The sequence below is a fragment of the Sinohyriopsis cumingii genome, chromosome 2 (genome assembly GCF_028554795.1).
Source record: "Sinohyriopsis cumingii isolate HCF-2022 chromosome 2, ASM2855479v2, whole genome shotgun sequence".
In the NCBI taxonomy this organism is placed as follows: domain Eukaryota; kingdom Metazoa; phylum Mollusca; class Bivalvia; order Unionida; family Unionidae; genus Sinohyriopsis; species Sinohyriopsis cumingii.
This window is the reverse complement of record NC_142962.1, coordinates 67,659,536-67,672,803: the sequence shown is the minus strand read 5'-3', so window position 1 is coordinate 67,672,803 and position 13,268 is coordinate 67,659,536. Positions and strand designations below refer to the sequence as shown.

At 38.7% G+C, this 13,268-nt stretch overlaps 1 protein-coding gene across 2 annotated transcripts in view; it reads right to left on the bottom strand.

The window, feature by feature from the left end:
• Positions 1–13,268, bottom strand: part of LOC149805087 (protocadherin Fat 3-like) — a 71,989-nt gene that overhangs the window by 34,903 nt on the left and 23,818 nt on the right. For both annotated transcript variants that reach the window (XM_089947242.1, XM_089947234.1), the window contains exon 11: positions 12,330–12,449. In XM_089947242.1, the coding sequence (XP_089803368.1) occupies positions 12,330–12,449 (120 nt within the window). The remainder of the gene's footprint in view (positions 1–12,329; positions 12,450–13,268) is intronic.

Below are 13,268 nucleotides of genomic sequence, written 5' to 3'. Positions count from 1 at the left end.
GTTAGCAGAAGACGAAGAAGAAATTAAACTTTGGTTTACACGCAAAGGGCATCATCGTAATACCAGTGTCATTTACAACACTCAAAATTTGGTTCAACAAAGTAAAGCCCATCGCACCATCAGTCTCAATGCACATTACGTGGTCTTGCTTAAAAGCCCTCGAGAGGGACAGATATACAATTTATCTGTACAGTCCCGAAAGATACGCTGGGTTTTACGAACCCCAAAATTAGCCCACGGCTAATAAATTACATGTACGGAGACATTCAGTCATCAGTACACTTTGTTTCAGCTCCACGGCTGCTACAGTTCAGCTTCACAGCTGCTATAGACTCTGGACACTCGGAACACTTCGAAACACTCGGAACACTCCGAACATTAGACACTCCGGACATTAGACACTTAGGACACCCCAGACATTAGACACTCCAGACACCCCGGACATTAGACACTCCGGTAACTTCAGACACAGACACTCCGGTCACTCCAGACACAGACACTCCGGTCACTCCAGACACAGACACTCTGGTCACAGAGAGAGACACAGACACTCCGGTCACAGACACAGAGACAGACACTTCGGTCACAGACGTTACAGTCACAGACAGCTGAAAATATATCCAATACCGTATACTATACATGACACGGGCATAATAACGTAATGGCGTTATACACGATAAATTATATAGATTACATTATCAGCACAATAATTACAAAATGACAGGTTTAAAAAGAAAACTAATCTTGCTCGATAAGAATCCTACTATATTAAACAGTTTTGTGAGAAAATGTAGCTTTTCATTACTAATATAAATCCTTTGCTAAGTAGAAAACGAGAACAGAAATATGTGAATTATACTTCGTAAACCAAAGCTACATAGCAAAGATTAAAACATAAACGTGGTAGTACAGTAGTTATAGCTTATAAACTAGCAATTAATAAACTTACATACCTCTACAGCTGAAGATGTGCAAGTTTTTGAAGCAGACTACCGGCTGACAAGACTATTCCGTATTGTAAAGAAACTTACGTACGGTGAAGTATTTATGCACAGACATAGTCTGTGCATTATATGCATTGGTTCGTCCCATCGATAGCACTTCGCATGTGCGGAATGGAATGAACCGAACTCACTATTTCGAAATACGACACAATATACATAAATCATCCTCGGGTAACGTTGTAACAAAAAACGAAACCCGAGTACATGTATTCAATAAATAAAACAATTTAATTCCGTGACAATACCTCCCCTCTAAAAAAGTGGTAACACTTTTAGAAAAATCATGGAATGTGAACATAAACAATTGTTAAAACTTCCAATTTGAATACTGAACGAAAATGATCTGCTAATTACACCCTACTTAAGAAAACAGCACCCACATTTTCCGATCCTCGAATCGCTTCGATCCGGAAACTATACGATTGCAAAGACAACGCCCAACGCACCAATCTTGCATTGGTGACCTTTGCTTTGTTCAAGTATAAGAGCGACCGATGGTCCGTTTGTAAGGTAAACTCTCTCCCGAAAAGGTACGTATGGAATTTTCCTATCCCCTATACTAAGGCTAGGCACTCCTTCTCAATCACGGAGTAGTTTTTCTCCCTAGGGAGCAATTTCCTACTTGCATAAGCAATGGGCTATTTCATCCCCTCTTGCTCCTGTAGAAAAACAGCCCCAAGACCCGTATCGGACGCATCAGTCCTCAGCACAAAAGTTTTGTTCAATTTTGGTAACTTTAAGATTGGTACACTTACCAGTTTCTGTTTTAGAGCATTAAATGCTTTTTCTTGGGACACACCCCAGGAAACTTTATTCGGTTGCCCTGTCCTAATCAAGTCTGTTAATGGGTTGGCAATAGCCGCAAAATTGGGGACACATTTCCTGTAAAACCCAATCAAACCTAGGAAAGATCGTACTTGTTTCTTAGTTTCTGGTCTAGGTGCATCTTTGATTGCTCCTATTTTATCTGGGCGAGGTTTCATCTGACCGAATCCACTCACGAGATGTTCCAAACTCTCTATGCTGAAATACCCTCTACTACATTTGGTGGGCTTGGCTGTAAGATTTGCAGTGTGAAGTCTATCGAACAGATCCCGTAATACCTTAACATTTTCATACATGGGTATGTGTATAAACAAAGATATCATCTACAAAACTGTCGACGTTTTCCATACCGTTTAACAGTTTGCGCATGCGACGAATGCATGACGCACCGGCGTTGACTAAACCGAAAGGCATATCTTTAAATTGATAAAGACCTTTCGGATTCGTGAATGCCGTTAACTCGCGGACATTACAGCGATTGGTATCTGACAATATCCCTTGGTAAGGTCTAATTTGGGAATGTATTTATGACCTGCCAAGTTCGAAAATAAACTTTCCATATCTGGCATTTGTTCTCCGATGAACACGGTGATTTTGTTCTATTGCCTAAAATCAATGCAGAAACGGTTCTTCCCGTCTTTCTTTCTGATTAACACAACGGGGACGAGTACGGGAAACTGGAAGGTTCTATCACTTCCTTGTCTAACATTTTCCCCACTTCTTCGTTGACTGTCTCCCGCGCATTAAAGGGCATTGGAAATTCTTTAATCCTGATTGGCTCAGAGGTATTCAACTTGATCTCGTGTTGAATCAATCCAGTACGGCCCGGTTTGTCCGTAAACACGTCAGTGTATTGGGACGAAACCTCCAATATCTGTGTATGCTGACATTTGATAAATTCTGGCATACATTGATCTGGTCAATAACTTCTTTCCCTACATCAATGGGGTATTCAAAGGGTATTTCTGTACTGGAGACGATTCCGATTCGTCACACGACTTATCCTTTATCACCACTATGTATCCTACATTCAAGACCCCTTTATCTATTGTTTGTCTAGGTCTTTCTGGGTAGAGTTTAAGCATATTGGCGTGAAATATATTGGACTTACCCTCCACGTCAATGATTTAGTCCATTTCGCCTTTCAACTGTTTGACTTCGTATTGCCCTTTCCATTGGAATTTCAACTTAATTTTATTTGTTGGGAGAAGCACGAACACTTGATTGCCTACATCAAACGTTTTACTCCGCGTTCCTCGGTTGTAGTACTTCGCGTATCTACGGCTAGATTTCGCGAGTTTGTCTTGCGTCATTCGACATGTACTCTCTAATCGTTCGCGACTTCGTTTGACCACAGTTCGAGTAAAATGCGCATTGGACCACGAACTGTCCTTCCGTACAATAGTTTAAACGCGGAGAAGCCAAAGCTTTTATGAGGAACCTCACGATACGCGAACAGAATTGCGTTCAGATACCTATTTCAATCCTTAGGTCTTTCCGCATACTTACTACTACTAATAATAAGAACTTTGTATAGCGCCTAATCTTTACTGAGCGCTTTACAACATTAGACAACACATACAAGATAAAAAAACGACATACATAATGATAAGATTACGAACACAAAGACCATGAAATTAAAAAACATAGAAGAAACAAAAACATGCTGAGTTTATTTAAGGTAGGAAACATTATAAAGTCTTTAAGTTTGTTCCGTCGCAACAGTTGCTTCAACGTCCCGTTCAATTTCTCTACCAACCCATTGCACAATGGGTGGTAGGGTGTCGTGCGCAACTGTTTAAGGCACAACAACCTTCTAATTTATGCCATGAGATCTGAGGTGAATTGAGCTCCACAATCCGTAAGAACCTCTTCGGGTACTCCGACCCTGCTGAACATGTCATGAAGCGCTTCGGATACACGTTCAGTTTCAATCGATGGCAAAGCTATGGCTTCGGGGTATCAGGTAGCGCAATCTACCAGCGTCAAGATGTGTCGGTTATTCCGATCTGTATGTGGACACATAGGTCCCACAATGTCAACGGCCACTCTTTTAAACGGAGTATCTATCAATGGCATTTTACCTAACAGTACTCTAGTTACACTTCCCTCAGAGACAGTTTTCTGACAAACTTCGCACAAGCGACAGAACCGCGCTACGTCGCTATTGACACCAGGCCAATCAAATTCTCTTAGTACCCTCTCTGTTGTTTTCTTCATGCCTAAATTACCCGCCATACTCGACTCCTGCGTGACCTCGAGTATATGCGACCTGGATTTATGGGGGACCACTAGTTGCAAGAACTTCCTATCAAGTGTAGAGTATTCCCTATACATTAAACCTTTTCGAGTAAGGAATTAAGAGGAGCGCCCGTTCTTTCGCTTCCTCACGGTGTCCTAAAATCCTTTCTTTGCGTTTGCACGTAGAGACGCGTCACAGTTTTGCTCATTCTGACATCTTCGCGTCAGATATATGTAATGGCTCCCGGTAATTTTAATTTACGTAAAGGTTTGTTATCTTCTTTTATCTGAGCCCTAGCTTACAAAGCTTGGATGATCGGGAATCGGAAGTCTGACAGGTCGGGATCCTTGTACATTGCCAATCGTAAGTTAATATATCAGAATGGCTATGCACAACGCTTCCACGTTTTCTCTCTCTCTCTCTCTCTCTCTCTCTCTCTCTCTATCTCTCTCTCTCTCTCTCTCTCTCATATTGTAGCTGCATTTGTTCTTTCTTGTAACTGCATTTATCCTTCTTTCTCTTTTTCCCGCTTGTATTGTACTTTAATTCTAATTCCTTCACTTTTATTTCATTGTCTGATGCAAACTTACTGATCAAAAGCAAAGCATTTTTGTCCAGACAAATTCTTTTTGCCAAAAGCTGAACTAAAATGTTTCTTATTTCTTGTTTCGTTAAGGAAGCCTTTACCTCAGGAATATCGTATTTTCTGGAAAGTTGAATCAATTCATCTTTTTAAAAGATCTTATTGTTTCTGGGTAGGATTTGACAGAAAGATTTCCACTTTTGTTGACGTTGTAGAAAATGTTGGTCGATTTCACTAAGACTTCAAAAACATAGGGAATTCAAATAAAAAAGACAACAACGTTTTCTAAAATATCTTAGCCAAATTTCAAAATCCCGGATGAGCCCCCAATTCTTATGTTACATGTTTAGGCTCGAATAAACAGCATCGCAAGAAAGAATGAAAACAACAAACTTTGAAAAATTTAATAAAATAATTTATTTCCCTGGGAAAATGCTGTAAAAATGAAAGAATAAGAACTTACGGTTTTAAGAATCAAATCCAAAAAACAAACTCCAAGAATAATCCACGAATAAAAGTTAAGAAGTCGTAATAATAAAATGTTTTGATGATTTCAAGTTTCAGTCCCGAAGAAGAATCCAAGATGGAAGGCGATACTAATATTTTTACGAAATGTCTTATTTCAATAATTCTGTATGAGCACAACAAATATTTCCAGAGAAATGAATTAATCTTTTAGAATCCAAATAATCTGAAGAAAAATTAACGTATTATAAAAAACTGGCTACAACAGAAGGATACGACTTGACATCAAGCGTTTTTAAGCCCAGACTGTGAGATCGATCTCTAAACTTCACTATTTAATCTAAGTAATCCGCAAATTTGGAAATGTCTAATTGCAAAATAGAGGATAACGTGATCATGTTTATATATCAAATATCACGTAGCCCCTGTATCCTTATTACTCCGAAAATAAAAGTAGTTTACTTCACTAAAAGCTATTTACAAGTCTAGGGTCATATATCCAAAACAGCCACGATCTCAACCTTATTATTCCCACAATACAAATAAATCAAAAATAACTTATTCGCTTGACTATTACTAATTTTGAATAAAGATCGAGAAACAGGTCAGCTTTATGTTTAAAAAATGAAGAGTCAAGGGCAAACTATATTTTGGAAAAAATAATATTTTCTACTAAACGAAACTACATTATATTGACATATGACATTAAAAATTAAAAAGATTTTAAAGCTGACAAAGAAATAAATAAAATATAAATTAAGTCAAATATAAAAAACAGTGCTCCAACAGTGGGAAAATGTTAACGAAAACTAGTCGAGCCGATTCCGAGAAACGTTTGGCTGTATAACGGATTTGGGTACACTGCCTGCTCTAAGAAAATTATATTTTAAGTATACAGTTGGGACATTACGATCACTCTTTGGAGAGTTTTTAAAGGGAACCTTCCTTACGATTTGATCTCTGTTGGATAGAGGCGACCTAAGAAGGACGTCCTGAAGAATTTCGTCGATAAGAATCAGCGAAATTAGCGGCTACCTATGGTTATTGGGTATGAAAATTCACGCACAATGTTGACAGATTCGTTAAATATTTGTAATATTTAAACCACTTCTAAAAGGAATTTGATTTCGACGCATCTTCAGCTGGATCTAACCCGGTATCGTTTCCAACATGAGCAAAAGTTTTTAAAAATTCGACAGCCGATTTTGAGATTTTCTCGGTTAGAAAAAGAAGATATATATATATATATATATATATATATAGAGAGAGAGAGAGAGAGAGAGAGAGAGAGAGAGAGACAGATAGATAGATGTAGAATCGACCCACAAAGTATGCATTAACAAATATCTTCGAGACGAATCAGAGAAATAAGAGGCGCTTTTTCGTTACTAAAGATGAATCACCCACATTGAGCATAGATTATCTCAAAACTGTACTAATTGTATCCTTACGTAGAGGATTTTGGTTTCGGTGTCTATTGGACAGTGTCTAGTTAGGGACCCATTATAACAGTAGAAAATATTTAAAGGAGAATTTTCGAGCTGATCAAGATAAATAAGGAGCTCATTGTTGTTGTTGGGATCCGTTAGTCTCGAGAGACGATGGAACTGCGCCCATGAGAGATGTCCCGGTTGGTGGTTGTGCAGCGTCTGATGTGGCTAAGTAGTCCAATGTGGGAGTGGCAGTCAATGCTGCACTTGCATATATAAATAGTCCCATTAATACCTCTTTACAGAGTTATACATTGGCCATTTTTGAGTCTTTATGTCTGGTAATATGTAGAAACTGCGAAATAAATCTTGACGAAGTGAGAGGAGTCACTGAAATGGAGGGGGGTATTTCTGGGTATGGGATATGAAAAAAACGTTATATGGCTGTCGATTGTATCGATATTGTGTAGCTACAGATACTGTACTGCGATAAGTTTGATATCAGCGCCTCTTGGAGAATTCTGTCTATGGATCTGCTCCATCACATGATAAATTTATTGAAAATTTATGGGGCCGATTTCTAGAGATATGGATTTCAATAAATGTTATGTATAACAAAGAACAAATGGAGATCACAACTTCAGTCCTTCTTTTGCGGTGGAGAACTAAATACTATTTTTCAATCTGCCGACGCAAAAATGATTTGATGTCCACCCATGACACAAACATGCATGTGAGCAACAAAAAGAAATTTTGAAGTCCTCATCCTCTAACATATGGAGAAACTCGCAGCCTAGAAAATTGACCATGGATATTCGCATACGGATGTCCAACAAAACAAACTTCCTTGCTGTCTTAATTCACAAAGAAGTCGGTATCTTTTTCGATACCCAAATTTGCTTGCCTCACGTCATTGGCTACCTCTGCCAGGGCGGCGGTAACCGCGGTGCAATTAGGTACATCATGTCCGCCACTAGGCGCCTTAGCTGGTGCGACCCTAAAGTCCATCAACCGCCTGGGGTGACGGCGAGCACCATCACCAGCTTTAAACGGCTCAGAAACGCCCAACTTTGGCAACTCGCAAAATTGCGTGACATAAAGGATGGTTTTGGATCGAACGAATAATCGCGTACCATCGCCTCCCGCGATATCGGCTACTACACCATATTCAGAAAAGTCTGAAGGGCCGAAAAGGATAGCAAATGCGCTCCATAACGACCTGAAATCAGGTGCGCTGATGACGACGGATTTGTTTCTGCGAGGCTGTTTATTCAAACAGGTCAGATTAAGGAATGTAGGCCATTCCGGTGGACAGCTTCAACGCCACGAGCGATAAACACAACGACCTCCTAAGCGCATTGGCGAACATAAAGCAGTACGTGAATAAAGTCGAGCTACTGAACTGAAAAACCAAAGACCACGTCATATACATGAATGACATCATGTGTTAACTATGACCTCCACTTGACTAAAATTATCAAACGTAAATTTATCCAACCCAGCTGAGGATTAACGAAATGGTATAGCGACGACAGTATAATAAGGGGACACAATGGCACACATGTATATAATCTTACGGCATGTGATCTGCTCGACTGCCTTTATTTAGTCGCAAGTTTCTCGAAATCGGCTCGACGAATTGTCTTGAAATTTTTTCTGCTGTTAGAAAGGGGTCTTATTTCGAAACAGTATAAGCGGCATCGAAATCAAAATTCTCTGAGTAAGGTTTCCATGAGTACAAACTATTGATACCGTTTATTAACATTTGCGTGTTTTTCATAGCCGGTAACCCCTATGGCGCCCCATATTTTGCTGATTTCGCCACAAGTTCACAGCTGCACTCTTTCTCCATTTCCGCAATGTTTTGGTAGTATTTCACGCCTTGAAAATATATTACTCACTCACCTAGACAGGGAACTATTTTACCTACGCATCCTTGGGCCAGTGAAATTATGCTTTTAGGCCACATTTCACCTATAACCTTCCACCATGTCTACCATTATATCAACAATACTAGACGTCTCCAGACAACGGAACCGTCCCTTCTCAATTACTCTATTGCACAATGTACATGCCATCCATCACGAATACTACACATGCACTCACATAATCGTTACATATTTTTAGGTTTTAATACGACCTACTCATCCCAGGGACACTTATGGTACTCTGACCTGCACTCACTTTAAAATAAAACCATCCATCCTGGAATCTTATAAACACTGCAGTCTGTGATGTTTTGCCCTAGCAATTGGCTAATTAGTCGGGCTGAGGACACCGACTTCCCAAATTATATTAGTAGAGGTTCAGTTAGAGCAAAAGTTTGATACAATCTATGAACATTTTAATCGTTTTTTTTTCTTTTATACCCGGTACCCATTGTTGTTTCTTATTTACGATATTCGTCAGGACTTCCTTCGTGGGTGGACTCTGTCGCACAGAAATAAAATATCAACGAAGGTCCATTGTCAGAGCTCTCTAAAGAGGAGACGTAGAGGCCCGCACAACTATAATATTCTGATCGCATGTGGTGTCCTCCGACCTCTTTTTATTTAACCACGAATTCATTGAAATCGTCTCGACTAATTTTCTTCTAAGGTTTCCTACTGTTGGGATTGGTTACTCTTTACCGACTGTCAAACAGGGGTTGAAATCAAAATTCTCCGAGTAAGGGTTCAAGTATCGCAAAGTTTGGTTGCAATCGGTTCATAGATTATAACGGTTTTAATAACTGCTTTTATCCGTAAAGACCCTCTTACGTTTTCCGCTTGCATTAGACAAACACAGTCAAAAGTGCTTTTGGGAGTCAAAGATATATTTGTTTAGAAGATATTGTACAATAATAAATGTCTATGTCGTTTTATTGGTGAACTATATGAACCAGATATGGACTGAAGTGATAATTTACTAATGGTCTTTGTTACAACTATCATATATTCATCTCCTGATTCCAAGAAATCGTGTTGACGAATTTTCTTTAAACTTTTCATACAGTTGGAAGAGATCCCTAACTAGATATTCTCAGAGACGCGTTGAAATCGATATATTCTAGTTAGGGGTTCAATAATAACAATATATTCAATCGATCCAGATTGTGCGTCTTTTTCATACCCGGTGCCTACAGGTTGTCCCCTTTTTTTGCTGATTCCTCTCAATGATATTTATCAGGACTTCTTTCGTGGCTGGACACTACCACCTAGAGATAAAATGTCAGTGAAACGTCCATGTCAAAACTCTTTAAAGAGGAGACGTATTGGCCCACATGTATAATTAAGATATTATCTACTTGCCGCATTTGCTGTACCCACCCACCCCCTTTATGTAGCTCCAATTTCTGGAAATCGGTTAAACAAATTCTTTCAATGACTTTGGCTTATTTTGGAACAGATTCCTGAATAGAAACTGTTCATCAGAAGTTGAAATCGAAATCGTTTAGGTACGGGTTTAATTCACACTAAGTATTATTAGATTTGCCTCACACTGAGCGTGTTTCAAACACCTACCCGTATGCTTATTTACCCAGTTCCAAGGGCTTCAAGACAACATTAGATGTCAACTGAGGGCTTACTAAACCCGTAGATACTTGAAATAATTATTCTCTAAGCACATTATGACCACATAAGAGAAATCTCCAATTTCACACTTGTATGGTTATTTGTAGTTTCACGTTTACTTGAGCCATTAGTAAGCTTTCGAACACAAATACTAATATTTCGCGCCATGCAAAACAGGACGCGACCCCTACATCTAACACAACTAATTAATCCTATTTTAAATTAGTATAATACCCTAACCCCTTCCTCCACATAGTCCGTGATTTGTCTCTAGTCAGCTATATATAGCTGGCACCAAAGAGCACTCTCATTTCTCGAACTGGGTTAGAACAACACCAATGCAAGCCCTGAAGGGCTTTTAATCTTCAAGAAGTTGTAACCAATTATTTATTGAACTATAAATAAATAATGAATACCCAGCTGGCTGTGAATAAGGATTCAGTAACCAAATGTAAGTATAAATAGTTGAATCGGGAATAAGTAACTGGTTACTTATTCCTTATTCAATCGGTAACTGGTTACTTATTCCTTATTCAATCGGGAATAAGGAATAAGGAATAAGTAACCAACTTGACGTCAATAAGAAGCGGCGACTCTCAAAGTCCTGAACTATGTCATAAACAAACGAAATGTGCATGTATATCTGCACTGGTTGTTAAACGCAGTCTTTGTTAATAACATCATATATTCTTCACAGTGTGTGTGTGTGTGTGTGTGTGTGTGTGTGTGTGTGTGTGTGTGATTTGGATTTTTAACGTTGCTTTAATAATTGTTCAGCCATATCGCTACGATGTCTGCAGTGTGGTTGTTTATAGCAACGTCTAGCACTGGGGCATCATGCCGCAGACAAGTAGCATCATGTACCACCCAGTCACTTTATCCTGACACCAGGCCGACTAGTCATAACACTAACTTTGTAATGCTGACCGCTAAGCGAGGCAGCTGCAAATACCATTTTTATGTCTTTTGTATGACTCAGCCGAGGTTCTAACCTCCGAACTCCCACATACGAGGCTGACGCTCTAACCACTTAGGCCACTGGAGCGTTCCAGTGATTTGACCACTGGAAACAGCTGTTCAATCCAAATATTTTAATAGAGTTTATTTATTGTAGTTAGTTTTGGAATCAGACTCTAGCCTATAAGCTAGTTGTCAGTGTTGCAGCATGGGATCCTGAACTTAAGAGCATAAGGGAGGGGCATGGGCGCCCGCACATAGGGGTGAGGGGCACTCCCCTCCAATCGATTTTGACCTCTAAACATGTTTTTCTACGTCCGTAAAACTTAGCAGCTGACCACTACATGTCTGCCACCCCCCACCCCCACCACCCCACCCCAAATAATTCTGCTTGCACACTTATGCTGTATCAAGGGAATGTTTTCTGTCGGCACAGAAGACACAAAAACTACGACCAATCCGAATCGATAATAAATATTATCAACATCCTGTGTGATCACACATGCTCCATCAGTTTCAGCATAAACAATAACATTATGCCCAAACTTTCACCTTGTCTTAACAAAACAATTTGTTAAGAAAACTTTGCCATCGCTGTAATATTTTTTCGTTGACCTTTCAATATTTTGTAGCATCTACAATGAAATAAATCTCTCTCTCTCTCTCTCTCTCTCTCTCTCTCTCTGTTGACTAAATTCAAATAAATTGCAATTATTCATCCATAAATAAAGCTCTGGTTGAATCTAAATGCGCGAAAATGCACAAAAGCTAAACCTATGAGAACCCGACCATTTCCACCAAACGAAAAATTATTTGTATCAAATAAAGTGAAAAGTTAATTTCATACATCACTAATCTTATGACAATTTTTAAATCATGAATAAAGTGACTTATTTATGCTAATATTAACTGCAGATTACGATCCTAAATTTGTTATAACGATACAGTGTATACATTTTCTCGATCAAATAATGAAAACCAACTCTTACTAATACAAATAAAAATGTCCTATAAGACATGCAATCAATACTGAGCAACTAAAACTTCCGTATAATTATACCTTGTCTGAATTTTCAAGATGTTTGGTTTGAAAGTTTTGAGGATACTTCGATGTTAAAACTTTTCATTTATGTCATCCTCCATTTTACAGCTGCAGTGTGTATTATACACTCAGGCTACTATATGTACTAAAACTTACTGGCATGTACCTGTGCTTTATCAATATCAGCGTCTACATACTAAGCGATTTCAACTCAATCTTGGACTTACCAGATATGGTCACAGTGAGAGTGTCAGTCACACTGTTGTATCCATCCGTCACGGTGATGAACAAATCATAGCCAGGAACTGTATGATCGATTAAATCCTGATTTAACTGTATATTACCCGCTGAAAAAAATAAGCATATATGCATGTCGCAGAGATAAAACAAGGTCACTTGGATCTATTTTCATACTCGGTGTATACTTAAATGAAAATATTGATCTGCATTACCATATCTATACTAGATGTAAAATGTATAAAATTACTTCTTTTCACTGCATATAAAGTCTGTTTTATTTCTATCGTAACCCAGTTTAAATTCCAGTAACTCTAGCAAAGTTATGATACCGCAATGGTTGGTAGATGTGAGAAACGTTTATGAATGCTATCTACTTTTTACACATTCTCAATCAACGTTTTCTCTGTGCACGTGGGATGAGTCCACTTTCTAACTGTCTGACTTGGATCTCATATGGGTGCATCCATATGTATCAGAGGTCATCCACGTCTAAGACCAGATAAAATAACGTTTTCGATCTCGCAGCTAAACGCATTAAAACGTGTTTTTAATGCCTTAGAATATATTTCAAAGATGTGAAAAAATACATTGAGCATTAGACAATATTTGAAATGCGTTATGAATTTGTAGTATGATAGAAATGTGATTAAATTCAGTTTGAAACCGATATAGCGCGTTAGGACTAATGCGAGATGGAATTTCTATCCAGTCAGAATGCGTTTAATATGGACTTATGATGTTAGAAATTTGCTTCGTTTACATTTTTGACACGCCAGAAATAATCTTTAAAGCTAAAGTTACAAACTCTAAGTCAATGTTGTCCAACCAGCGGGCTGGCTTTAAATGGCCCGCCAGAGCTCGAGCAGCTATCTAGTCGTTGCTTTTCAGTTTTCTGCTGCGGCCCTCAGCTTCAAGAAAAACATTTT